The 27,003-nt window shown below is 43.9% G+C and overlaps 2 protein-coding genes across 2 annotated transcripts; both read right to left on the bottom strand.

The window, feature by feature from the left end:
- Positions 1-630: 630 nt before the first annotated feature.
- Positions 631-20,244, bottom strand: fcsk (fucose kinase; the record flags this gene model as incomplete). The annotated part of the gene is made up of 23 exons (XM_079251980.1): positions 20,111-20,244; positions 18,861-19,012; positions 18,704-18,754; positions 18,513-18,638; positions 18,337-18,409; positions 18,151-18,248; positions 17,990-18,070; positions 16,908-17,027; positions 15,989-16,160; positions 15,713-15,819; positions 13,786-13,887; positions 9,205-9,378; positions 7,936-8,009; positions 6,991-7,346; positions 6,686-6,920; positions 6,443-6,609; positions 4,408-4,635; positions 4,154-4,297; positions 3,928-4,047; positions 3,669-3,856; positions 3,426-3,525; positions 830-1,053; positions 631-708 (listed from the first exon to the last, which is right to left on the bottom strand). Exons 1-23 carry the CDS (start codon positions 20,193-20,195, stop codon positions 631-633), a joined length of 3,255 nt encoding a protein of 1,084 aa, XP_079108106.1. The 5' UTR covers positions 20,196-20,244.
- Positions 20,245-21,341: 1,097 nt separating this feature from the next.
- On the bottom strand, positions 21,342-23,272 carry pclaf (PCNA clamp associated factor; the record flags this gene model as incomplete). The annotated part of the gene is made up of 4 exons (XM_079249710.1): positions 21,342-21,384; positions 22,050-22,230; positions 22,311-22,394; positions 23,227-23,272. 4 exons carry the CDS (start codon positions 23,270-23,272, stop codon positions 21,342-21,344), a joined length of 354 nt encoding a protein of 117 aa, XP_079105836.1.
- Between the last annotated feature and the right edge of the window lie 3,731 nt (positions 23,273-27,003).

Raw genomic sequence — 27,003 nt, 5'->3', positions numbered from 1 at the left:
TGTGGTAAAAACGTTGTCAAAACCCTGTTTAACAGATCACACATTTACCTTCTGCCTGCAGAAAACTGCACATTTCTGACATATCCGATGGTTAAAAACTAAATAAACAATTAAATAATAAATAAAATAATAAATATCCAAAAAGAATATTTTTAAATTTTGTTTTAAATTTTGTTAAAGACCAAATAAATTCTAGAGATGAAAGTTTTGCTGACCTGAGATCTTCCTCCTCTAAAATATGAACTGGTTTATGGGAACTGGGCTGTAAAAATAAGTTTGAAAGTGGTCCGTAAACTATTTCTGGCTTTAGTAAGGATCCACATGGTTTAGTACCAAACAAATAAAACTGTTGGACACAAACACACTTCAAACATTAAAGTTTTTACTTGATCATATCATAACAGATTAACACACCTGATCACAAACTGGACAAAATAATTCAGGGAAAATCTTTTATTATTATTATCAAAAATAGAAAAATGAGAAAAAAGCAACCGCGTCAAGTAAAAAGAAAACGGAAATCCTTTTTTCATCATTTCTACAGTTAGCATCACCATGATTACGTCCCTCATTAATCTCTGTGAAACCAGTTTATTCCATCAGGAGTTTCCAGCTTCTTCTCTGTTTCTGTCAGGTGAAGGATGGCGGCAGGACTGTGATCCCGTCCATGTCCAGCTCCACAGAGTGAACGCTGAAGTCTCCCAGACCCTGAAACAAACCAAAAGCATGATGGGACATCGCCTGAACAAAGTATTACCATCCTGATGGGACAACGTTAGACCAGAAAACGTCTTTCATGACAAAGTAAGGAGTTTGTGTTTTCTCTTACCGGCGTGTTGCTGAGGACCTGCAGAACCGCCTCCTGTCCTCGGGGTTCCCGGGTCAGCAGGTAGAGGAAGCCGCCCCCTCCAGCTCCAGCCAGACTCTGACCCAGAACCAGGGGGCTCAGGGCCTGCATCATCGCCCTCACTGAGGCAGGTTCACAGCCGGGAGCCATCAGCTTCTTCTGCTGCCACGAGCGGTCCAGACACCGACCCAGTCTGGAGAGAGACCCTGTAGACAGCAGCTCTGTTAGTCTGAAAACCCGTCTGAAGGGCTGCAGCTGGCAGTAGCTGACAGGAGCGACTGCACGGATGAACCTGGAACAGAATCCACCAATCACAACCTCTGAAAAGAACTGATTAGTGTGTTATCAGCTGCACTTATCACTTTCTACCCGGCTGTGTCTGAAATGGAGGTTTTATGTCCAGTTTGTCTTTTATTGTCTCTGAGAGCCACACTTCTGTTGATGTTCTGTCAATAAAGATAAGTTAGTCTTTCTTATTCTGATTTATCTGTTATAGACTAGACTAGTGGTTCCCAACCTAGTTCCCCTGTAGCCGTAGACTCCCTGCTGAAAGGTTTATGCCTCTTTTCTTTGCCAGATTTTCACCATTTTCTGGCTGAATCCGGTCCTGTAATGAAGCTACAGATAAATAAATCAAGATATAATCTTATTTTTTAAAAAATAGGGACAAATCATCTGCTCTGTGGTGTCCAGGTTATCAGGACAGACATTAAATGCTCCACTACTGTCCCCCCACCTGCCTCCCTAAACCACTGTACACGGACGGAAATGGACTGGATGCAGAAGTTGTAGCCTCATGAGGGGCTTTTATGTTGCTGCTTACAGAGTATTAAAATATTGTACTGCAGATTCTGTCCTCTTCCCCCCACACAGCAGAGGCAGATGGCTGCCTGTCCTTGAGCCGGATTCTGCCGGAGGTTTCCTTCCTGTTAAAAGGGAGTTTTTTCCTTCCCACTGTCACCATGTGCTTGCTCAGGATGGGAGATTGAGTTGGACTCAACTCAATCTGTTGGTTTCCTTATATAGGCTGTTATGAATTGACTTTCATTATGTTTTCTTCTCTGTCTGTAAAACATCTTGAGATGGCATTGCTGTGATTTGACGCTATATAAATAAAGTTGAATTGAATTGAATTTTGATAAACTCCTTTTATTCACTTTGGGAACTGGTTTAGAATGTTTGGGTTTTTCTGGCTCCCAAAACACCAGTTTCATGTGAACAAAGTGTCCAAAAGATTAAAAAACTTGTCTCACAGTCTTCATTTGTAATCCCAATGGTTCTGACTGGTCAAAGCCTCTTTGGGGGGTTCCCAGGTTAGGAACCACTGGACCAGTCTACTGTAATGCTGTCCTTACTGGTTTCCATCAGACAGCTGCAGATAGTCCAGAACGCTGCTGATCCAGTCCTCTCTAAGTCTAGAAAGTCCAGTTCCCAGATCTCAGATGTAAGTCGCTTTGGATGAAAGCATCTGACATCAGAGCCCAGGTTGGGAACCACTGGACCAGTCTACTGTAAAAGCATCTGACAAATGACTGTAGATAGAATAGAATAGAATAGAATAGAATAGAATAGAATAGAATAGAATAGAATAAAATATAATATAATAGAATAGAATAGACACCTAAATGCTGCTGATAGTTTATAAATCGCTGAATGGTTCAGGACCAACATCCGTTCAGGACCTACTGGTTGGTCGTGAACCAACCAGCTGCTTCTGGTCATCGGGGGGGAAGTTCCTCCATCACAAACTCGCTCCGCCATGTCCCATACTTTTGACAATATGATGCATTTCAGCTCATTTCACAGTGTGATTCAGTGAGATACAGATTATTGTTTACAGCCTGGTTCAAAAATCCATTTTAGGTTTAATAGGTCAGGTTTACCTTCATGACAACTGTGGGGGGAGTGAATTTTTTTCTAACTCGCTCGTTTTAAAGTAATTTAATCTCGAAGTTCGGCATATTTAGGGGCGTGTCCTTTTGATTGACAGGTACCCGATCTCCCGCTTCAAGTGAGCAGAACGTAGAACAACCGCAGTTTTTAGCCGGTTAACAACATGACTTAGCTTTAGCCTGCTTACCTCCGTTAGCTGGTTAGCTCCTGTTATCTCGGGATTAGCTCCGTTAGCTCTTAGCTACAGAAAGCTTGGAGTTCGCTCGATGTCAATCATCCGCCATGACGCTCACAGCCCCCCTCTCAGCTCCACCTCTTTGCCCATATTTGTATTTTCTGGGCGAGACGACACGCATGTCCCTGCCAAGATGGTGATGGTAGGAACCGCCCACCGAGCTTCAATTCAGCTCTTCAGAAACCTACGGGTGACGTCACGGAGGCTCCGCCCATCTTTTATATACAGTCTATGGTTTGAACCAGTAATTCTGTCTGCTAAACTACAAAGTTTTCTCCTGAACCTTAATTTGTTTTAACTTTACAAGTAACTGCAGTGAGATGCAGCAGGATCCAAGTGAAAGCACCAAACGCCATGAGAGAAACCCAAACGCCTGTTGGTTCCTTTCCTCCATCCTGTCATGAGGCGAGGACACCTGACTGGACTACAAGCTGCAGCCCTTCTTCTCACCGTCTGAGCAGGCTTGGGCGCACTCCTCCGAGTTGGCGACCAGCTGCTGAGCGTTGAGGACCATGGACGGCAGGCGGCTGTACCAGCTGCGGACCACGTCCTGCAGACACCATCGTCATCATCGTTGTTTTCAGCTCTGAACGTCACTCATCAGCTTTACTGTCTCAAAGGTAAAATCTCCAGCTTTTGATCAGGAGTGGAGCGTCTTCTCGTAGAGAAATCTCTGAACGTGACGGTACCAACCTGCAGCAGGTTTCGGGCCAACCGGGTCTTCCCGGTGTAAACCAGCAGGAGGTGCTGCTCCAGAGACGCCAGGAAGTCCTCTGGCAGACGGAGACGCTCCACTTCCACCTGCAGGGGCAGAGACGCTCCAGAACGACCCACCTTGACTCCGCCCACCAGGCCTCCCACCTGATCCTGCCAGCCCCCACCTGGAGGAGGATGAAAGGCGATGAAGAAGCGGAGGAAGAGGAAGAGGAAGATGTTCAGTGTGGAGGAAAACCTGTGGTGAGAATCTGCTCCAGGTACAGGACGGCGTGGATCAGGGAGTCTGTGTCGTAGGTTCGACCGGTGCACCTGTAGACTGCCGCCAACAGCGCCCCCGCCAGGATACTGCTGGTACCTGCAGGAGGAAGACGAATCATCCTCTGAAGCTCTCCCATCATCGTCAGCTGATTCTGTCACACGTAGAGCTATGTGACGTAGAAATCATCACGTAAAACTCTCACCCAGTCCGGATCCGGTGGGAAGCTCCGACCAGCTGTGAAGCTCCACCCCTCCCCCCCACCGCTGCATCAGCTGATCGTCCAGAGGATGCTGGGAGGCCAGCGACACCAGACCGCTGCACACACACACCACCTTCAGTAGGGCTCCTGCAGCATAAACACACACACACACACACACACACACACACACACAAGCAGACCTGAGACATCAAGCTTCCCAGTTCTCCCAGTTAAGCCAGAAACCGCCGCTGCACTACCAGGAGCGTGAGGCTGACAGTAGTCCTTCAGGTCCTCCAAGGTGTCGCATATGGTCTCCGTGGAAACGCCACTGTCTCGCCCTCCAGCGTAGCTGACCAGCCGGAGGCGGGGCTCCCTGATGCGGCGTGCCCTGGCTCCGATGGGACGCTTCCCATCAACCTTCACTGCGACGTTGGTTACGGAGCCGCCGTGCTCGAAGGCGATCGGTGGGGTGTCGCTCCAGCCGCCTGAAAAACAAAGACATGTTCAGTTCAAGTCTTATTTTTCCAGAGTTTAAACCTGCACATGAACGCACCACGTCAGCCTGTCGGGAGTCTCGTTACGAATGTTGGAAGATGTTTCAAGTCCAACAAGACAAACGGGACAAATTTACAACCTTTCAGGTCATTCGGCACTAAAACATGACAGACTAATGGATTTACATTTAAATCAATCAACTTTGCTCAATAAAAAGTATCAATTTTTAAATTATTTCAATATTAAAATGATTAAATGACTATGTAATCAGATGAAACAGCAATTATGAGAAAAAATCCATTTATGAAATTAGTTGTTTTTTTCCATGTGTACTTCAGAAAGATGGGAATAATATTTAAACTAATTTTATTTTTAGTACATTTAACACCTGTAAAATATCAATATTTACTAAAAAAAAGTTAAATTGTTTTATAAATGATAATTATAAAGGATTAAAAAAATTATTTTTATAATATAAAAATTATTATTATAATTTATAAATTCTTATAATTTTTTAGAGGCTTCTTGTCCCACAATGACCTTAAAGTGTAAAAAAAACAATATAAAAGACAAAAAAAGAACAACTTAAAATACATAAATAGCAAATTAGTTTCTAATTTCTAATCCAAAATATAAATTTATTAAATACATAATTTTATTCAGTATTTTTTTAAACTGGAATTAAAAAAGTGAAATAATTAGAATAACTCCATATTTGGTCGTTTGATTGAGACTAATTGATTGAAAGATTCAAGGAAGAAAATTAAAAGATATGTAAAGTTTTATAGCAGGTTTTGTGGAAGAACTTTTTTGTCCTGACAAGAACTAAAAGTGTATTAAAATATAAATCTGACACTTGAAATTTTATTTAAATGGAAGACTAAATAATATAATAGACACAGATTTAATAGTAAACTCCAGCTCTATTAATGTCTGGAAAATACATTTAATTTAATTTTATTCAATCCAGTAGAGAAAATATAAAATATCCCAGGTCCAATTGGAAGAGACCTAAAATTAAAATGTCATTTAACAGCTCCAGTCTCCACCATGTTCCAGTACTTTTAACTTTTCAGTGTTTGGTCCGCATTAACATTAACGCTTCGTTAACAGACATGAACATGTGACCGTGTGGCTTCAGTCTAGTCCTGCAGGAGGAGGTCATCACCTCCTGCTCTGCTCTGGAAGCTGCAGGAGGTCAGAGCTCCGGGTTCTTCCAGGCGGGGAGGGGTTTACGCAGCAGCTGCTGCTGACACAGTTACATGCTTTCACGTTACCAAACATCTTCAGTAACACCAGAAAACGTCTTCAGACCTTTTCTTTGTCACTTCTTCTTTAATTCCAGTTACTGGAGGCGTCTGAAAATCCCTCCATACAGCTGATACTGATATAACTGCTAGCAGAAGAGTACGGTGTGTCAGGAAATTTAACACTGAGAAGCGTTGTGTAATTATATGCGTTAATTTATTTGTAAATAAATTGTAATTAACATGTAAAAGTCCCACTTCTACTTTTACATAAAATCCCAGGAAGTCATATTTAAGGAAAATAAATACATTTTGTTGTATCCAGAAAACAGCAGCGTTGTGTTATTGAATTAGCATTAAAATGATAAAATAATGAAATAATTACATATTGGGTCATTTTAATACAGACTGATTGAATGATTACAGAAAAAAGTGTGAAGGATTGTTTATCTGTGATGTTTTATAACAGAATTTTTTCTCCTCTGATGACTTAAAGGGGTTAAAGATGCATTCAGGGACCATCCGAACAAAACCTGAAGCTCTTTTTTACCTGCCAGGTCCAGCCGTGCCGGACACTGCACCTCCTGCCACTGCTCCATGGGCGGGGCTTCCCCCTGTCCAATAGAAATGAACCTCTGCGATGACATCACAGCCTGGCGGAGCAGCACCTGTCCAGCGCCCTCATAGTGCCGCGCCGCTCGCACCAGCAGGTCCGGCCTGTAGGGGGCAGCAACACGGTTCATGAAAGCTCCACCGCGGCGGCTCGACGTCAGACACGGAGCGCGACGCCAACCTGCTGAGCCAGAGCCGCCGCTGCATGGCGAGGGCGTGGACCCCTGCCCTCAGGTTACTGTCCTCCAACAGAAGGTAGGCGGAGCTCCAGGCCTCGTTAGCAGCCGGTCCACTTCTCAGACCGCCCTTCCCCCCCGCCATGCACACCAACACGTCGGCGACGCAGGAGAGGCAGCGAGCGGCCACGCCCAGCTCCGCTCCAGGCTCCGCCCCCTGCTCTGGACTTCCAGCTGCGACTGGAAACAGATTTTATAAACACCGTCAACCTGAAATCCTCTGAGGAGCCCGAACCGGATCCAGACTTACTGGCGTCCAGAGTCTCCAGCAGCGCCCCCTGCTGGCCCCCCAGCACTGCAGCCCTGAAGCAAGGCAGCAGGCAGACGTTGGTGCGACTCCGCAGGGCGTCGCTCACTCTCCTCCTCCCCGCCAGCAACAGCAGCTCCTCCCTCCACTGGAGCTCCGCCTCCTGGTGAGTGAGTGACAGCACCTCCTTCAGAGAGAGTCTCCACGCTTCCCTCCACCTCTGCAGACATCCGCGGCCCCCCAGCAGCCAGCCAGTGCCCCCCTCCAGACCCACAGCACCTCCTCTGGGGTGGAGGACGGGGAAAAGACGAGCCTCCAGGAGGGAGCGCTGCTCTCCTCGCACCCACAACTCCTCCGGCCTGACGGCAGAGGAGGAGAAATGAGAGGAGAAATAAGAGGAGAAACGAATGAAATGATGGTAAAACATCAGAAAAATAAAGAAACTAATCGACCAAGTCAAACGGAAGAGACAGAAGGACGTAAAACAGAAAGAAAAGAGACGAATCCTTCAGAGTTGATGAGATGAAAGAAAACGGAAGAACGAAAAGAAAAGAAATGAAATAAAAAGGATTCTAGAAAACTGTAGAATTTGTGTTTTATCTTGCATTACATCCTCCAACCTGCAGGATTCCAGTGTCTCCCTGCTCCAACACACCTGACATGTTGGAGCAGGGAGACACCTACGCTGCCCTTTACTCTGCATGTCAGTTCCCCGTCATCATGCAGTAAAGCAGCCAAAGCACATCAGATGAAAATTAGCCTCTATGCTAACCGTAGAACAGATTTTATGTGTATTAGTTGTTAAATGTCCATTTGTCCCTTTTAAATCAAATTAAAAAATAAATAAATAAATGATAATCTGGGTTCTTGTAGTTTGCGTAAGCAGCAGATAACAGTCACACGAGGCCTGATTGCAGTGATGGATGAGCGTTAGCGTTGTTGTCCTACTGTATTCCTGTTCTGCTGTAGAAGTCGCTCCAGCTCCCGTTGAGGAAGGAGGCGCTGCTGCCATCAGAGGAAACCTGAGGAGGAGGAGTTTGTTTAATTTGGGATGTTTCACATTAAATATCATTATTTTGACATTTGAACCTCAAACTTACAAACTAATTCAGGACAGGTTCTTAATATTACTGAGTTTTAATTTAAAATCCTCATTTTTTACTGACACTAACCCTTAAATGTAGTTTTTTTTCTTTTGAAAGGAGCCACATTGTTTTATACACAATATTTGACTCCTACACAGATGTACAATAATGTTTTTTATTTATCAATCATATTTTACTTGTTACATTTATTTATTTTTATCAATTTAATAAATTATTTATGACACATGATCTTTATGTGATAAAATATTCTCCAAAATATAACCATGCTATTTATTTTTACTTATCACAAATTCAAAGTTCAACAATTATAAAACAATTATGGATACAGCTGTGTTCATATTTATTCATACCATTTCATTAAAGAAGAAAAAAACAGCTGCCTGTAAAATAAGCTGAATTTGACTAAAGTAATAATAAATAAAAATTGTATGAAATTCATTACATTATTTTCTAATTCTGATTCGATGTAATTTTTTTAAAGCAAACAAATAAGATAATTTATTACATGTTACATCACTCATAAAGTAATATTTAGTAGAACAATCCTTTAATGTTTCCGCTCCAGTCAGGTGTTTTCTGTTCCTCTCAGTCAGACTTCTGCACCTGTTGACAGGTATTTTGTCCCACTGCTCAACAGAAAAATGCTCTAATTTGTCCAGGACCAATTTGTTTTTTTTTTTCTTTCTTCAACTCAATTAAATGAAAAAACAGTGTCTTATATTACTAAGTTATATTTATGAACATTTTTATTTATTGTTCGTTTTTTAAGTCTCCAGTTATTTGAGTGACTGTTGTAAATTCAGCCTTTCTTTAATGAAAGCGGATGAATACCTATGAGCACAACTGTATGTATTATTCTACGGTATATTGGATGACCTAAAATCTAAAATCTGTCCACATTTAATATTTTAATACTTTTATTGTTTAGTTTAAATCAAACTAAATTAAGCAGAAATCAACTAAAACATCAGAAATGCAACAAAACGACAAATACAGACGTTGATCTGGAAAATAAATCTGATGGCTTGGACTCATCTCGTGGTCCATCACCATGGCAATGCAGCTGGGTCCCTTCCTCCAAGAAAGATGCAACTGTAAGCTAATGTTTTACCTGCAGGTCATCGTGTGAGCCCACCACCGTGTACACCGTCAGCTTCAGCTCCCCCAGCTCAATCCGGTGTCCCTGGATGATGATGTCTCTGCAGAGCGCCAGCTGCCTGATGGACGCTGCTGCCGAGGAGTCCAGACCGGACAGCAGACAGCCTGACGGGACGTCCAGAGGACCCTGAAGGACACGAGCAGAGACTTGTGTTTCCAAAAGTCATCAGCTTTATTTGACTAAAACTCATTTAAATCATTTTCATTTTTAAAATGAAAGAAACTGAATTGTTTCTAAACTTCTCAACAATACAAACAGAGAAGAAACAATTCACATTTGCACCTTTTTAATGATTTTCCTTCATTATGTGAATCATTTCGCAGAAATATGAGCGTTGTAGCTTTAATAAACCACATTACTGCTGCATGATGCAGCAAAACAAACTCATCCCCAGACGCTAACAGTCCACCTAGCGCAGCTCAGGAGGAAACACCAATAATTATATCTTATTTTTAAGCTTATTTTTCCTTTATTTAGCCAAATATTCACATTGAGATTTCTGACAACTATATCAGCTTTACACCAAACTTATAAAACATTTAATTAACTTTAACAATCAGCATTTTATTAATAAAACTTTACATCAAGTTAATGTTAAATTCTTCTATATTTGTTGCTTTTTTTGTAAAAGATACTCTTTATTTCACCTCTGTATTTATTTATATTGTTTATATATAGTTAATTTAATGTATTTTTCATGTTTCCTGCATCCTGTGTGATGCTTTTAACCTGTTAAGACCCAACCAGAACAAAGAGTAATAAGATTTTTATTTGGCCCAAACGGGCATATTTACCATTTATTACCATCTAATATGTTAAAAGTATTACTGTAGTAAAATCTTCTGCCTTCTGGTATCTTCTATGGGGCAGAAGAAAAGTATCAGAATGTGTTTAACAGGGTTTTTAGCAAAGTTTTTACCATAACGTGATGCAAAATGTCGCAGAAACTGTAAGAATTACGCTGGGCTTTGCAGGTATAATCTTCATCTTCATCTTCAGCCGCTTATCCGTGGTCGGGTCGCGGGGGCAGCAGCCTAAGCAGGGAAGCCCAGACTTCCCTCTCCCCAGCCACATTTGCCAACTCTGCGGGGGGGATCCCGAGGCGTTCCCAGGCCAGCCGAGAGATACAATCCCTCCAGCGTGTCCTGGGTCTTCTCAGGGGTCTCCTCCCAGAGGGACGTGCCTGGAACACCTCACCAGGGAGGTCCAGGAGGCATCCTGACCAGATGCCCGAGCCACCTCAATTGGTTCCTCTCGATGCGGAGGAGCAGTGGCTCTACTCTGATCTCCTCCCGGATGACCGAGCTCCTCACCCTATCTCTAAGGGAGAGCCCGGCCACCCTGCGGAGGAAACCCATTTCAGCCGCCTGTATACGAGATCTCGTTCTTTCGGTCACGACCCACATCTCATGACCATAGGTGAGGGTAGGAACGTAGATCGACTGGTAAATCGAGAGCTTCGCCTTCTGGCTCAGCTCCTTCTTCACCACGACAGACCGGCGCAGAGCCCGCATTACTGCAGACGCCGCACCGATCCGTCTGTCGATCTCGCGCTCCATCCTTCCCTCACTCGTGAACAAGACCCCGAGATATTTAAACTCCTCCACTTGAGGCAGGACCTCACTCCCGACCCGGAGAGGGCAATCCACCCTATTCCGGCTGAGGACCATGGTCTCAGATTTGGAGGTGCTGATTCTCATCCCAGCCGCTTCACACTCGGCCGCGAATCGCTCAAGTGAGAGTCGGAGATCACGACCAGATGAAGCCAACAGGACCACGTCATCTGCAAAAAGCAGGGACCCAATCCTGAGGCCACCAAGTCAGATCCCCTCAACCCCTCGGCTGCGCCTAGAAATTCTGTCCATATAAGTTATGAACAGGATTTGTGATAAAGGGCAGCCTTGGTGGAGTCCAATCCTAACCGGAAACGAATCCGACTTACTACCGGCAATGCGGACCAAGCTCTGACACCTGTCGTACAGGGACCGGACAGCTCGTACAAGGGGGTCCAGTACCCCATACTCCCAGAGTACCCCGCGCAGGAGCCCCCAGGGGACACGGTCAAATGCCTTCTCCAGGTCCACAAAACACATGTAGACTGGTTGGGCAAACTCCCATGCTCCCTCCAGGACCCCAGAGAGGGTATAGAGCTGGTCCATTGTTCCACGACCAGGACTAAAACCACACTGCTCCTCCTCAATCCGGGATTCGACTATCCGGCGGACCCTCCTCTCCAGGACCCCTGAATAGACCTTACCAGGGAGGCTGAGGAGTGTGATTCCCCTATAATTTTTTTTTCTTATCACAAATTCAAAGTTCAACAATTATAATACACATATGGATACAGCTGTGCTCATATTTATTCATCCCCTTTCATTAAAGAAGGAAAAAACAGCTGCCTGTAAAATAAGATGAAATTGACTAAAGTAAAAATAAATAAAAACACACCCTCCGGTCCCCCTTCTTAAAAAGGGGGACCACCACCCCAGTCTGTCAATCCAGCGGTACTGCCCCCGATGTCCACGCGATGCTGCAGAGGCGTGTCAGCCAGGACAGCCCCACAGCATCCAGAGCCTTAAGGAACTCCGGGCGGATCTCATCCACCCCCGGGGCCTTGCCGCCAAGGAGCTTTTTGACCACCTCAGCGACTTCAGCCCCAGAGATAGGAGAGTCCACCCCTGAGTCCACCAGCTCTGCTTCCTCATGGGAAGACGTGTTGGTAGGATTGAAGAGGTCTTCGAAGTATTCCTTCCACCGACCCACAACGTCCCGAGTTGAGGTCAGCAGCTCCCCATCTCCACTGTACACAGTATTGATGGAGCACTGCTTCCCCCTCCTGAGCCGCCGGATGGTGAACCAGAATCTCCTCGAAGCCGTCTGGAAGTCTTTCTCTATGGCCTCGCCGAACTCCTCCCACACCCGAGTTTTTGCCTTGGCGACAGCCAAAGCCGCATGCTGCTTAGCCTGTCGGTACCCATCAGCTGCCTCCAGAGTCCCACAGGCCAAGAAGGCCCGATAGGACTCCTTCTTCAGCTTGACGGCATCCCTCACTGTTGGTGTCCACCAACGAGTCCAGGGATTACCGCCACGACAGGCACCAACGACCTTACAGCCACAGCTCCGACTGGCCACCTCAGCAATAGAGGCACGGAACACAGCCCATTCGGACTCAATGTCCCCCGCCTCACTCGGGACATGTTCCAAGCTCTGCTGAAGGTGGGAGTTGAAGCTCGCTCTGACAGGGGACTCAGCCAGACGTTCCCAGCAGACCCTCACAACACGTTTGGGCCTGCCAGATCTGACCGGCTTCCTCCCCCACCATATGAGCCAACTCACCACCAGGTGGTGATCAGTTGACAGCTCCGCCCCCCTCTTCACCCGAGTGTCCAAGGCATGTGGCAGCAGGTCCGACGATACGACGACAAAATCGATCATCGAACTGCGGCCCAGGGAATCCTGATGCCAGGTGTACATATGGACACTCTTATGTTGGAACATGGTGTTCGTTATAGACAATCCATGACGAGCACAGAAGTCCAATAACAAAACACCATTTGGGTTCAGAGGAGGGGGACCATGCCTCCCAATCACTCCCCTCCAGGTCTCAGTGTCATTGCCCACGTGAGCATTGAAGTCCCCCAGCAGAACAATGGAGTCCCCAGAAGGAGCACCCTCCAGCACTCCCTCCAAGGACTCCAGAAAGGGTGGGTACTCTGAACTGCTGTTCGGCGCATAAGCACAGACAACAGTCAGGACCCGTCCCCCCACCCGGAGGCGGAGGGAAACTACCCTTTCATCCACCGAGGTAAACCCCAACGTGCAGGCACCAAGCTGGGGGCTGATGAGAATGCCCACATCTGCTCGGCTCCTCCCACCATGAGCAACTCCAGAGTGGAAGAAAGTCCAGCCCCTTTCGAGGGTTCTGGTTCCAGAGCCCAACCCATGCGTCGAGGTGAGTCCAACTATATCTAGCCGGAACCGCTCAACCTCGCGCACAAGCTCAGGCTCCTTCCCCACCAGAGAGGTGACGTTCCACGTCCCTAGAGCCAGCTTCTGCAGCCGGGGATCGGACCGCCAGGGTCCCCGCTCCTTGCTGCCGCCCAGCTCACATTGCACCCGACCCCTATGGCTCCTCCCGCAGATGGTGAGCCCACGGGAGGTGGGGCCCATGTAACCCTTTCGGGCTGAGCCCGACCGGGCCCCATGGGCGAAGGCCCGGCCACTAGACGCTCGCTCTCGTACCCCACACCCTGGCCTGGCTCCAGAAGGGGGCCCCGGTAACCCGCGTCAAGGGAACATTTCTGGCCAGGTTTGTGTTCATCATAGGGGTCGATGAGCCGTGCTTGGTCTTGGTATAATGTTTTATGGAATAACTCTCTTGTAGACTTTATCTGCTGTAAATTTGTCATGAAATTAAAGTTGTAATGCTAGTATAAACGTGAAATTTAACGTTTTAATAAATGAAATAAAAATGGAATAAGTAGAAATGAAAAAGTAAAACAGTGCAGCCTGAACGTCTTTCCGTCTCCTCACCTGCAGGCAGCAGTGCTGCACCACCGCTCCGGTCGCCACGGCAACATTTCCCTCCAGAACGCTGTTGATCACCTGACCTCCACTGCTGACTGAGCTCTCCGACTGCAGGACGACAGAGAGCAGAAAAAACCTGTAACCTCAAACTGGAGGACTGGAGTCAGGAACCGGGACTGAAAGCCTCAGAACGTTTTGGACTGTCCTGGTTCAGGAACCGGGACTAAAAACCTCAGACCGTTCCGGATTGTCCTGGTTCAGGAACCGGGACTGAAAACCTCAGACCGTTCCGGACTGTCCTGGTTCAGGAACCGGGACTGAAAACCTCAGACCGTTCCGGATTGTCCTGGTTCAGGAACCGGGACTGAAAACCTCAGACCGTGCCAGACTGTCCTGGTTCAGGAACCGGGACTGAAAACCTCAGACCGTTCCGGATTGTCCTGGTTCAGGAACCGGGACTGAAAACCTCAGACCGTTTTGGACTGTCCTGGTTCAGGAACCGGGACTGAAAACCTCAGACCGTTCCGGATTGTCCTGGTTCAGGAACCGGGACTGAAAACCTCAGACCGTTTTGGACTGTCCTGGTTCAGGAACCGGGACTGAAAACCTCAGACCGTTTTGGACTGTCCTGGTTCAGGAACCGGGACTGAAAACCTCCGACCGTTCCGGACTGTCCTGGTTCAGGAACCGGGACTGAAAACCTCAGACCGTTTTGGACTGTCCTGGTTCAGGAACCGGGACTGAAAACCTCAGACCGTTCCGGATTGTCCTGGTTCAGGAACCGGGACTGAAAACCTCAGACCGTTTTGGACTGTCCTGGTTCAGGAACCGGGACTGAAAACCTCAGACCGTTTTGGACTGTCCTGGTTCAGGAACCGGGACTGAAAACCTCAGACCGTTCCGGATTGTCCTGGTTCAGGAACCGGGACTGAAAACCTCAGACCGTTCCGGATTGTCCTGGTTCAGGAACCGGGACTGAAAACCTCAGACCGTTCCGGACTGTCCTGGTTCAGGAACCGGGACTGAAAACCTCAGACCGTTCCGGATTGTCCTGGTTCAGGAACCGGGACTGAAAACCTCAGACCGTTCCGGATTGTCCTGGTTCAGGAACCGGGACTGAAAACCTCAGACCGTTCCGGACTGTCCTGGTTCAGGAACCGGGACTGAAAACCTCAGACCGTTCCGGACTGTCCTGGTTCAGGAACCGGGACTGAAAACCTCAGACCGTTCCGGACTGTCCTGGTTCAGGAACCGGGACTGAAAACCTCAGACCGTTCCGGACTGTCCTGGTTCAGGAACCGGGACTGAAAACCTCAGACCGTTCCGGATTGTCCTGGTTCAGGAAACGGGACTGAAAACCTCAGACCGTTCCGGATTGTCCTGGTTCAGGAAACGGGACTGAAAATCTCAGACTGTCCTGGTTCAGGAACCGGGACTGAAAACCTCAGACTGTCCTGGTTCAGGAACCAGGACTGAAAACCTCAGACCGTTCCGGACTGTCCTGGTTCAGGAACCGGGACTGAAAACCTCAGACCGTTCCGGACTGTCCTGGTTCAGGAACCGGGACTGAAAACCTCAGACCGTTCCGGACTGTCCTGGTTCAGGAACCGGGACTGAAAACCTCAGACCGTTCCGGACTGTCCTGGTTCAGGAACCGGGACTGAAAACCTCAGACCGTTCCGGACTGTCCTGGTTCAGGAACCGGGACTGAAAACCTCAGACCGTTCTGGACTGTCCTGGTTCAGGAACCAGGACTGAAAACCTCAGACCATTCCGGACTGTCCTGGTTCAGGAACCGGGACTGAAAACCTCAGACCGTTCCGGACTGTCCTGGTTCAGGAACCGGGACTGAAAACCTCAGACCGTTCCGGACCGTTCTGGTTCAGGAAACAGGGACCTAACCTGTGGTAGATCAAGTGTGACAGCGTCTAACCTGGATGTGAGACAAAGTGTTCCCATTGGTCCAATCGCCAGTCAGACGGTCGATATGTTGCTTTCCAGATAAAGTCAGGTAGTCATAGCAACCGCCAGAGACGTACACTGTGAGGAAGAACGTAGATTTATTCGCATGAAAAAGCTGGGAAGCGAACATGTGAGCAGCCTGCGGCGACATGGACGTTTAACTCCATCATGGTGGGAGGGGCTGAACATGGAGTTACATCTGACTTTATATGAATGAGGACAGAAGACGGGAGGAGAAGACGCTGACCCAGGCTGAGAGGACATCCTCTCAGGATCCTCCACAGCTCGGCCCTGCCGCTCCTCACCGCCGCCCCCTGTGGTCCAGCCGGGGAACTGCAGCCAGCTCTCTCCTCGCTCACAAAGCGATCCTGGGTCAGGTCTGAGCAGAGACACTTCAGCAGGTCCAGGAACAGAGAGACCTGAGGACGGACCAGAGGGTTGGTTAGTCCCACCCTGCCAGCACACATGATTCAGTTTCACTCTTCATCTGGTTCTTTGCCCCTGGACCGCTACAACTACACACTAAGGTTGTCTTGTCTTGGTCCATCTGTTGTTGTTTGTTTGTAAAACTGCATGTAGAAGCTGAATCCTTTTAATCCCAGCCGGCATGATGACGTGAAGTTTTCTGATAATTCTTTCTAATTTAGCAGGAAAAGTCAGTAAATCAGTGTGAGGTGGATTATTTCTCTGTTTTAACGTTGCTTCTTATAAAAAACGTTGTACTGTGGAAAAGCCTGATTATTTTCCTTTGGACTGAGGAAAATGCAACGTTTTCATGGACACGAGCCACAAACTCAGCTCTGCTGCTCATCCTGCAGATGTGGCTCCATTTAACCAGAAAACAAACAGACTGTCCAACAGGGCAAGATTTATTACCACAAAGCTTTCCTATCATAAATAAAAGACAAATTTCCTCACTTTATATGCTAAAATTATGCTTTTTATGGTTTAACTCAAACATTTTGTAAATCATGACGTTTTTTTCTACTTTAAAATTACTACTACTTTACTTTAATTCGATATTTCTGTTTTATAACTTCTTTCCCTTTCATCTTCTTCTAATCTACAACTATAAAGGATAAATTAGCACGTAATAAGACCCTCCTATTGAGATAATCACACGTAATATCTTCTGCTGGCAGAAATGGGCTGATATGTGGAGGTACCTGGAGGGGCGGAGCTCCAGAGTCCAGGCCCAGGTAGGTGCAGCCGTCCAGAGGTGGAGTGACGTGAGTCTGCAGCAGCTTCTCTGATACAGATCTGCTGAAGAAAACCGGACCCGACACCTACCGACACAGACGTCTTAGTTTCAGTCTATTGATCTGAAATCACCCACACTATTGATTTTCAGCTGGTTTCACACATCATGTTGACGTGTTTGCTGCTTTTCACCTGAGAAGCAAACCAGGTTTATTCGTATCAAATGTTTTATGTAGAAGAAACGACATAAAAAGCATAACAGCATGTGAATAAAAACCAATAAAACTCAGATTAATAAAGAATAAATTAAATAAACAACTAAAATAAAGAAGATTTGATTTTTACCATGAAGTGACGGCAAACGTTTCAGAAACACAAACAGCATTAAAGTTTTAAACCAGCTGAGTTTTGATCCTCCAGATGTTCAACAACGAGCCGACTTCCCAACCGTCACAACAAATCACTGAAATTCAGGTCTGAGTCCAGAACCACGCCCACATTTCTGGCTTTGTTGGTTCAAACGACATTATATCAGTTTTGTCTTCATTTACCAGAAGAAAGTTTGGATGCATCAGATCTTTAACGTCATCAATGCATCTGATCGGTGGTGGGATCGGTCTACATTCTCCTGGTGAGATGTTGATGAAGATTTGAGCGTCATCAGCGTAAATAATTATATTTAGTTGTTTTTAACCATTTGAGTGAGTGGGAGCATGTAAATGATGAACTGCAGGGGCCCCAACACGTAGCCTTGGGGAACTCCACAGCCAAGATTTAGTTCCCAAAAGACACAAAGCAATCCCTGCCAGCTGTGCCAGCAAGTCCTTCCCAGGTTTTTCAGCTGGTCTGGAAAGATGTAGATCCAGTAGAACCAGAGCTGAAATGTTGCTGCCCTCTGGGTTTGTTTGTGATTGGTCGAAATTAAAACACTTTTTTAGTGCCAGTAATTTCCTGAAGAAAGGGAAGGTTTAATATCGAAGGGTCTCAGGGCAGTAAAGGTGGTTGTGTGGCACCTGGAGGGAAAGAAAATAAAGAAGAGGCGGCGCACCAGAGGCACTTTCCCATCATGCATCACAGCTTGCAGGATCTGCTCTCTGCTTCCCCTGTAGATGATGTCCCGAACACAACCCTGCAAACAAACATCACTCCATAACCAAAACAAGGCCACAGCAGGGGGCATCATGAATAAAGTCCTAATGAGGCAGGCACCTGGGAGTCGGACAGGTAGACCCCGTGATCGGATGCATACGAGACGTCGCCTGGTAACGCCAAAACCCGAACACCAGAGAAACCCTCCCAGGACAAAACTGAAACAGAGTCAGGTTTTAGCTGAGAATCCGAACAAACAGACACAAGATTGTTTATCAGGGCTTCACGATGATACTTTAACCTCACCAAAGTCAGGCGGTACGGTGAGGATCATGTCGGTGCTGCAGACCCAAACACCAGGCGGAGAACCAGGACAGACCTGAACCACAAAGACAAACGCAGCAGATTTTAGCCTTCATGTTCGGATCTCAGAGACCCCATCCGCTCCAGAGCGTGAAACTCCTCGCTTGGTTTGAGCAGACCTGAGTGCTGAGGCAGTCCAGAAGCAGGTCCAGACAGCAAACCGGGGCCTGGACTTTCTGCTCGGGCTTCTCCTGAGGCAGCCAGCAAAACGCCCGGCTGCAGGAGCTCCAGGGAAAATCTCGACCCTGCAGGAGGGAGAGCATGAAGGTCTGCCTGAAAACAGACAAACAGACCACAGAGCCAGACTCACTGTGTGGAGGATGAGGATGTGAGCTTCATCCAGGACGTCAGCTGTCACCACCTGGGCAGAAACGAAACGAGGGTGCAGGTTGATCAGTAACCAGAGATTTATCCGGCAGCTTTCAGACGTGCTTTCTGTGCCGATGTGTGCAGTCAGTGGGACTCACGGTGTGTCCGGCTCTGCTGCTCAGGTGTTCAGCAGCGACCAACAGAGCGTTCAGCGTGGCCCCTCCGCTGCCCAGTGGCTCCTGGCGGTCCCGCACAGTCAAAACTAACGCACCCTGAGAGAGAGTGCCACACTGCTGCCGCAACTCCAGCTCTGACACGATACGAGACATGTGAACCATGAGGTACCGATCCACAAACACACTCAGTTTCCATGGTAACTCATCCGAATGATGAAATAAATTGTTAATTCTGTTTTTTCATTATTCTAATTCTAATAATAATGATAATAATAATAATTATTATTATTATATTAATAATCATATTATTATTATTATTATTATTATGATTATTATTAATAATCATAATAATAATAATCATAATATTATTAATATTATTATTATTATATGTGTCTTCAAACAGTTGTATTGTTTGTGAAAACCTGTTTAGGTCTTTATGTAAAGTTCTGAGACTGAGACCGACCTTGGACCATGAAGTCCAGTTCTGTAACAGTAAAACAATACTTTAGATTTTCCTCTGAAAACTACAGAATGGATTAACTTTATTGGTGGTTAAAATGAACAACATTCCTATTTTTACCTTTGAGGATGTTATTTATTTTATGGCCAACATGGACACAAGCATCTCAGATGTCATTAATCTTATTTTCATGCTTGGTAAATATCACATTTTTACCTGTAAATGGAAATGATGTATTCAATCATTCAGTGGGTTTATAAATGGCTTCACCTGGTACTTTAAATCGCTTAAACATATAGTCCAAAAGAACCTAAAGGCTAACCAAATCTATACTAGTATTCGTAAGTCTTTGCTTTTTTGTTTAATGTGATTTTTTAATATGATTTGCTAGCTGTTTTTTCTTGTTTGTTCTTTTCATATCATACTTGTAATGTACCATGTTCATACAGCTCTCTAACACTAATTATTTACTTTGTTTATTGCTTTTTGTCTGTACTTGTTTCATCTTTAAATGTTAAATTAAGAAAAAAAATACTGGCACCTGTTCCCACTATTATGTATATGCTTTTAAATCAGAAGCCCAGTTTAAATATGGATATATCTTTCTAAATGTGTCTCATTGATCAACTTGAGAGGATTGTTTTGACAGTTTTCTTCCTCATATAGTTTCAACACAGAATCATTGTCCTTCAGCGACACCTTCCGGCCGCTCGGTGTACTACAACGACTAGCAGTAAAGTCAAAGATCGTCTAATGAGCAGATGATTCTCACCTCTCTGAAACGAGTAAACGCTGTCTTTGTGTTGGCAGGTGAGGACGACCACCGTCCACTGGAACCTGCCGCTGTCCGACATCATCCGACAGTTCGAGTCCGCTTGTAAACGTCCTAAATCTCGCAGGAAGTCATAACCGACTCAGCAGCCTAGGGAAGAAGCTGTTTAACCGGTTTATCCGCCACAACTTCGTTAGTTAAGAGGGATTACCAGCGACTGTCAGAAGTCAACCAACCAACCAAAGCGTGGCGGAGTTAACCGAGCAGGAGGCGGGTGAAGGTGAAACTAACGAACCTGCTAAACTAATGTCGACTGAACTTTCTTTGAAACTAAACATTTAAGCAAAGCTATAAATTCATGTGATGGTGTCCGTTTTCTTTTGCGTGTCATCTGCGTGATTTGAGTGTGCGGGCTGCCGTAGACGAAAGAAACGTTCGCGTTTGATTTTAACCTTTGCACATCCCGGTGGGAGAGGCGGTTAATTAGTAAACAAGGTTGGTTTTAAGTGCCTGCTTAAACGTGGTCCCTTCCTAAATGTTAAAACAGAGGTGAGCATGAGATGAGAAGATAAGATAGTTAATAGGATTTTTAGCAGCAACAAGGTGATCTGAAAGAGCCTGAAACTGAAAATTTGGCATTTCTCTGCTTGATGTTTAGAATCTGGACAAGCAGGACAAAAAATGTGCCAAAAACTACAAATAAAACAGCTGATTAACTGCTCTTTAAATGCAAAAATCAAACTACAAGTTGAGGATATTTGGTGAAACAAGGATCAAGAATAAAATTGTTGAAAAATCTCTAAAAAAAAAATAAATTAAAAAAAAAAAAAAAAAAATTCTAACATTAAATGATTGAAAATGGATTTTGTATGTTAAAAACAATTAGAAAACATCAATGTCATGCAAAGAACGCCTGAGCTTGAGGTAAACATGAATGTGAATGATGCAAACATTGATAAATTTACCTTTTAAAATAAGAACAAAGGGAAAGAATGTAAACAAGATTATTTACCGTTTTTTAAAATGTGTAGAAAGAAAACATCTGCCGTGATTTGTTTTGAGTAAGTTTTAATAGAAATGAAAGCAGATAATGAAGCACAGCGAGACGTTACAGACATGCTGCAGGATAAAAACATTTAAAAACAAGTTTAATAAAACTATACAAAATGAATTCAATGGAAATTATATACAGATGTACATCAGAAAGCCAACAAACGGATCCGTCAATCATTCAGTCATCCTCCTCCTCATCCTCAGCAGGCAGAGGTCGGGATCTGCAGGAGGGCAAATACAGAAAGATGAGAAACTATGAATGATTTAAAGCTAATAAAAGATAAATCTTTCATGTGAAACGAGCATCAAGCAAAGTTCTGCACGAAATCACACGAGTGAATTATTTTACAGCCGTTTTAACCCGACGGAAGCAAAATGCTCGGTTTAGCTGCGAAGACAAACATTTAGATCATAAAAGGGGACGAATAAGCTATTAATAAATTAATCTGTATTAATACAGATATCTTGAAACAACCAAAGTTTCAGCAGCTTCACTAAAAGATTATTAAAATTTAAATGTTTTTGCTCCAACTTCCACATTTCTAACCCAACGAATGTACAGAAACAGACCGATGTGTAGCTCTGCAGCACGACAAGTTTATCTGACCAACATGTGACCTTCACGGCCCAGAGGTCAGAAACGGCAATGTGTGACATTCGCCTGCCTCCCAAACAGAAAACATTTGTCCATCTTTACATCATCAGCACATTAACCACTACATATAAAAACCAGCTTGTTGACCACTGCAGGATGGAAGAGATGATCCCGAACTCGAGTCAGTTCAGATACCTCCACCACTGCTCAAAGAACCTAAATCTAGATTACATTTAAGATCAAAGTGACAAGAGTTTCAAACTTCTGGGTGTTTAAATGAAGCAAACGTACTTCCTGCTGGCCTTAGACATCCCGCTGCCTCCAGCTTCTTCATCATCCTCTACCTCACCAGGCCTCTGATTCTCCTTCTCTGGTTTTCTGGGGGATCCGCCAAAGAAGTCCCCGATGCCCTTCTGCCATGTGGGAGTGGGGCGAGGACACACTGGGTTACCCCCGGCGTATTTGTTCTTTGCTGTGAATCACAAACCACATTATTAAAGAACCAGTCAGACTATGAGAGAGGCAGTTGTGTTGGTGTTTTATGGAACTGACCGGGAGTGGAGGAAAGGCTGCTGGAGGAGGACGAGTTGGCTGAACTGGAGCCCAGAGACTTCCTGGGTGCAGAAGCTGCAACAGCTGCAAAACCAGAGCAAACAGTCTGATAAGAGATAAGATGGCAAAGCGGATCCAACACAGCAGGAAGTATCTGCTCAGTTCAGGATTCCATTCAGCCATGTTTAGTCATATCACTGTTTATTAGATACTGACTTGGTTTATGTTTCAAAAAGTTAATAAAGACTGCAATGAATGTGTACAAGCAAGGCCTGTAAAATAAGTCTTTAAACCAGGTTTCCTGATGGCGATCAGAGGGTCAAATGTGTGCCGAATTTCTCACAAGACTCCATTAAACAAGAAAATATAGTTTAGAACAGCAAACCCTAAACGTGCCATCTATAAACGCAGGAACAGATAAATGTGCTTTTTTTAACGTGGGGTTTGGTGCAGGTTGTGCCTACAGCCTCGCTGCGGCGCTAAAAACTGGCGCCAGTTTACAGAAAGCTACTAGTCATAAACCGTGAGACTAAACAGACACATTGTCAGACAGATCAGGTAAAGATATTTCTAAAGACAAAGCGAGTTTTGACAGGTTAAATCTGGTTTATCGTTCAGAAAAGCAGCAGATCCAGACAGTGTTGGCGGGACGTTGCTCCTTCACACAGCAGCTGTGGATTTAATACATTTAAACCTTACATAACCCACGACCTCATGACTATGTTATTTGGAATATATATATGTGTGTACTTAATATGACAAATCACCCAAGAAGAACACATTTATGTATCTTTATATGACCTGTGTAGTCAAACACTCCAGCCCGCCAGACTGCGTGGAAATACAGTGATATTCTGGCACAACCAGACTATTAAAGCTTTATCTTTGATTAGCTGTCTTTAATTCATCACTTTACCTTTTCTGTAGGACGCAGGGACACTATCGGCTTTAGTCCTCACCATATTGGCCGCGACTTGTGGAGTTTAGAGGCTTTTCAGCTCCAACATACAGACCGCAGTGAATGAAAAATCCCGCCTTGGTTTAAAACAGCAGCGGATGGGGCGGGAGTTTTCTTCTTCTCTTCTGCAAATCTCACACGTTCTGACGCAAAATGATGTGATTCTCCCCCCTGGTGGTGAGAGAGTATTACTGCAGTATCTGGATAGATAGCTATTTCTGCATTTCAGACAAAATAACCAAATTTAATTAACAGGTTAAAAAAGTAGCAATTATTATCGTGTCCGAAAAGGAGCAGGATGAAGCAATGTTTATGTATTCTTGCCCTCCTTTACAATTATAATCTCTTCTTCCTTGCAGTTGTTTAAATAATCCCTTAAATAGTCAGTTTTCTTTTTTTATGGAAAAGAAAAAACTAAATGCAAAAAAAAAAACAAAAAAAAAAACTATAGACATGTACACATACATACTCGTACACATCTGCATATATACATACATACATACATAGACATATACTTATGCACATATACTCACATGTACAAAGCACATATTTACCTTTATAGGTGATCATATAACTCTATATATTTATACTCTCTCAGAAATCTCCATATATGCACATATATTTATGTACATATCCACATTATACAACTACAGACTTGCAGTTATAATACCCACACACTTGTGCATATACTCACATACATTCAGTATTATTAGATGTTTAGCTTTATGTACCTATTTATCCTGGTTTACATATGTTCATTTATATTTTCCAATGAACATTTCTTTGACTTTTTCTGATCTATTGATCTACTGCGTTTCTAACAGATAACAGAGAAGATATTATTCTAATAGTGAGACTTTTGCTCAGAAACATTGAGATTCTGGAATAATTACTGCAGTGATGTAGTAAAATACTATCAAAGAACAATCCTGTGGAAATATTTTAAAAGTCTGGTCTGCACACACCTTAGTTCATCCTCCATGTTTTTTGTAATGAGATAAATTACAGTTTGACTTTAGTTTACAATTATTTTATTTGTTAGACTCTAGGTTTATTAAAAAGTACAAATATATTTTCACATAGCAGGCTGATATCTCACAGTACAGGCTTAGTCAACATCATTGTAATTGCATTGCATGAACTGTTGAGTCGACAGATAAATCTTCTTAAACAGAACATGAAAACTGATCAGTTATATGTTGCAAAAAAAGTACATGTGCGCTGTAACATCTTAGTTCATATGCAAAATGTGCAGACAATCATAGGCAACCTGAAGTTTTTGGATACTGGCCTTTTTAAAGTTACTCCACAGGGGTGGAGTACAACAAAGAGTACAGAAGGCCATGAAGAGACCCACTTTAACCTTCTCTGAATGCCTGAATTTGTCTGCATGTATAAAATACTACGCTGTCTATTCATGGCATCATCATCATCATCTGCCATGTCATCCGTGATGATGCGACCCAAATATTTAGTTTTAAAACAAGCAGCACTTGTTCTGTCAGGTAAAACGATGGAAAGGTGAGGAGCTTGTTTACTCTGTAAACAACAGAAATGTTGCTGTACTCGGTGCTCTCATTGTTCAGTAGAAGTTCTCTCACATATTTGACACTTAATGTTATTTTAGCCTAGTTAGGATTAATTCACTAAGCTTAGTGTGTGTTTATAGGCTCGTAATTAGAAGTGCGCTACTGTTTTATAATATAAATAAATATTTGATGGAAATATTTCATGGTGTTGACTATTTTAGACTATTGTGACACTGGATCATTTATCTTAGTTTTATTACTTTAAAGCTTTTTCGCAGTTACAAAATTTTCATTTTGAAGACTTTTTGGTATTCGTTTACACACTGCACTAGTTAAAGTTCATTTTAATTTTCCTGTATTAGTGCATCATCACTCTGATAAATATAAATATAAGCATAAAATAAAATAAGCAGACACACTCATGATCTATTTTGCTTGATGATCTAAAGAGCTTTATCTTTGCAGGAGCAATTCTAAAGTACTTTGGAGCCTCAGACATTGATCCTGCTCTCTGCCTGCCTGTGGCCTCCGCACAGAGCAGCTCCTCAAAGCTGAAGCTCATCAAGACCTGAAGTCATGCACGCCACAGAATCGCCTCACTGGTCCTGCAGGACTCAGGGTCAGCCATGAGACGGGAAAACAGTGGTCATATGAAGACATCTCTGATGACTTTGCAAGTAAAAATGCCAGGGAGCAGACTTTTAGAGGATGACACACTGTTACTGTGAATAATGTGTGTTATTGTTGGGTTTTATGCTGATAAGCGTAAGACTAAAGTAATTAAACATTATTTTAAGTGTTGGTCTGTTAGATTTTCTCATTTAAAGTAAACATTTTTTTATAAATACTTGATATTTTTCTGTTTATTGACATATAGACAATTCTTTTACTTGTATTGTAGTGTTCTTTTTAAACAGCTTAACTTGTCTGAGTGGCTCAACTTAAGATGTTTAATGTTACCTGCAGCCTGATTTGCTCATGAAGTATAGATGGTGCCAGCGCCAGCTTTTGGTCTCGAAGACGAGGCTTAAAACTCGGGAGGACGGGGTCTTTTCAGGGCCCCCATGTCAAAACGGCCCCCACCCTGCAGTGTTTTAAGTCTCTTAAGACTTACTTTTATCCTCTGGCTTTTAACACTGCGTGAGTTGTATGGTCCTCTGTGTCTTTTTTAATGGAATTTTATGTCATTTTATTTCATTATTTATTGCCGACTTATTGTGACGGATTTTAGGCTTATTTGTAGTTATTGCTATTTTAGCATAGTTTATATTTTGGTATTGTAACATCGTTTTTCTTTTACTCTGCAGCACTTTGGAAACTGTTTATGTTTATAAAATGTGCTATATAAATAAAGTGGATTGGATCTTAACGGACCATCTAAAGGGTTTGGAATCTCTTCATCACAGTTTGACAAACTAGAAGCCTCCAAACAGCATCTTGCCTCAGGCCCCCATGAAGCTGGAAAGCCCTGGCCCTGCACAGCCTCTGCAGATAATTAATTATCTGAGCCACAAGCTTTGTTATCAGCAAACTGTGAGATGAAAGACTTCCTCGCTGTAATTTGCATATTGTCAGATTTGACAATCTCAGCCACTTTGTAGCGGCTGCTCTTAACACAGTTAAAAAGTACAAAGTATTGTTTCCACAGTTCAGCTACGTTATCACAGCAAGAGTAAAGATGTGGAGATTGTGTACATGCTCATACATCATACATGTATAATATCAAAGCAACATGGAAGTCATTTTGATTTCAAGTAAAAGTGAAGAAATGTCTGGTGTTGATAAAGCATGATGAGACTCTTCATCTCAGAGTCGTGGGTTCGAGCCCCACGTTGGGCGCACACAAAATTATTTCATTAGATCTGGGTTTTTTTTTGGTTTTGTTTTGTTTTTTTGTCACAACGGTGCCGAGCAATCGGCGAGTCAGTTTTAGTTCCCTTACCCTAATATAAATGTTGCATTATGACATGTGCAATATTATTTAATTTACTGGACAAATTGCCTGACCTAGAAAAAATAAATAATCATAATCATTTTCATTTCCATTTCTACAAAAGGACTAGTCCTTTTTTTTTTTTTTATAAGACAGTGAAATCACCTGGAAATACTGGAGCACTGCTCATTGTGCCTTTAATCTTTCTGATAGTCTTTCAGACAAAGTTGTTTTTGGTTGTGTGTTTTATTCATAGACTGTATGGTATTAATA

The sequence above is a fragment of the Telmatherina bonti genome (genome assembly GCF_933228915.1).
Source record: "Telmatherina bonti genome assembly, chromosome: 2".
Classification (NCBI taxonomy): Eukaryota; Metazoa; Chordata; class Actinopteri; order Atheriniformes; family Telmatherinidae; genus Telmatherina; species Telmatherina bonti.
The sequence above is the reverse complement of the archived record's forward strand: the minus strand, read 5'-3'. Positions and strand labels throughout refer to the sequence as shown.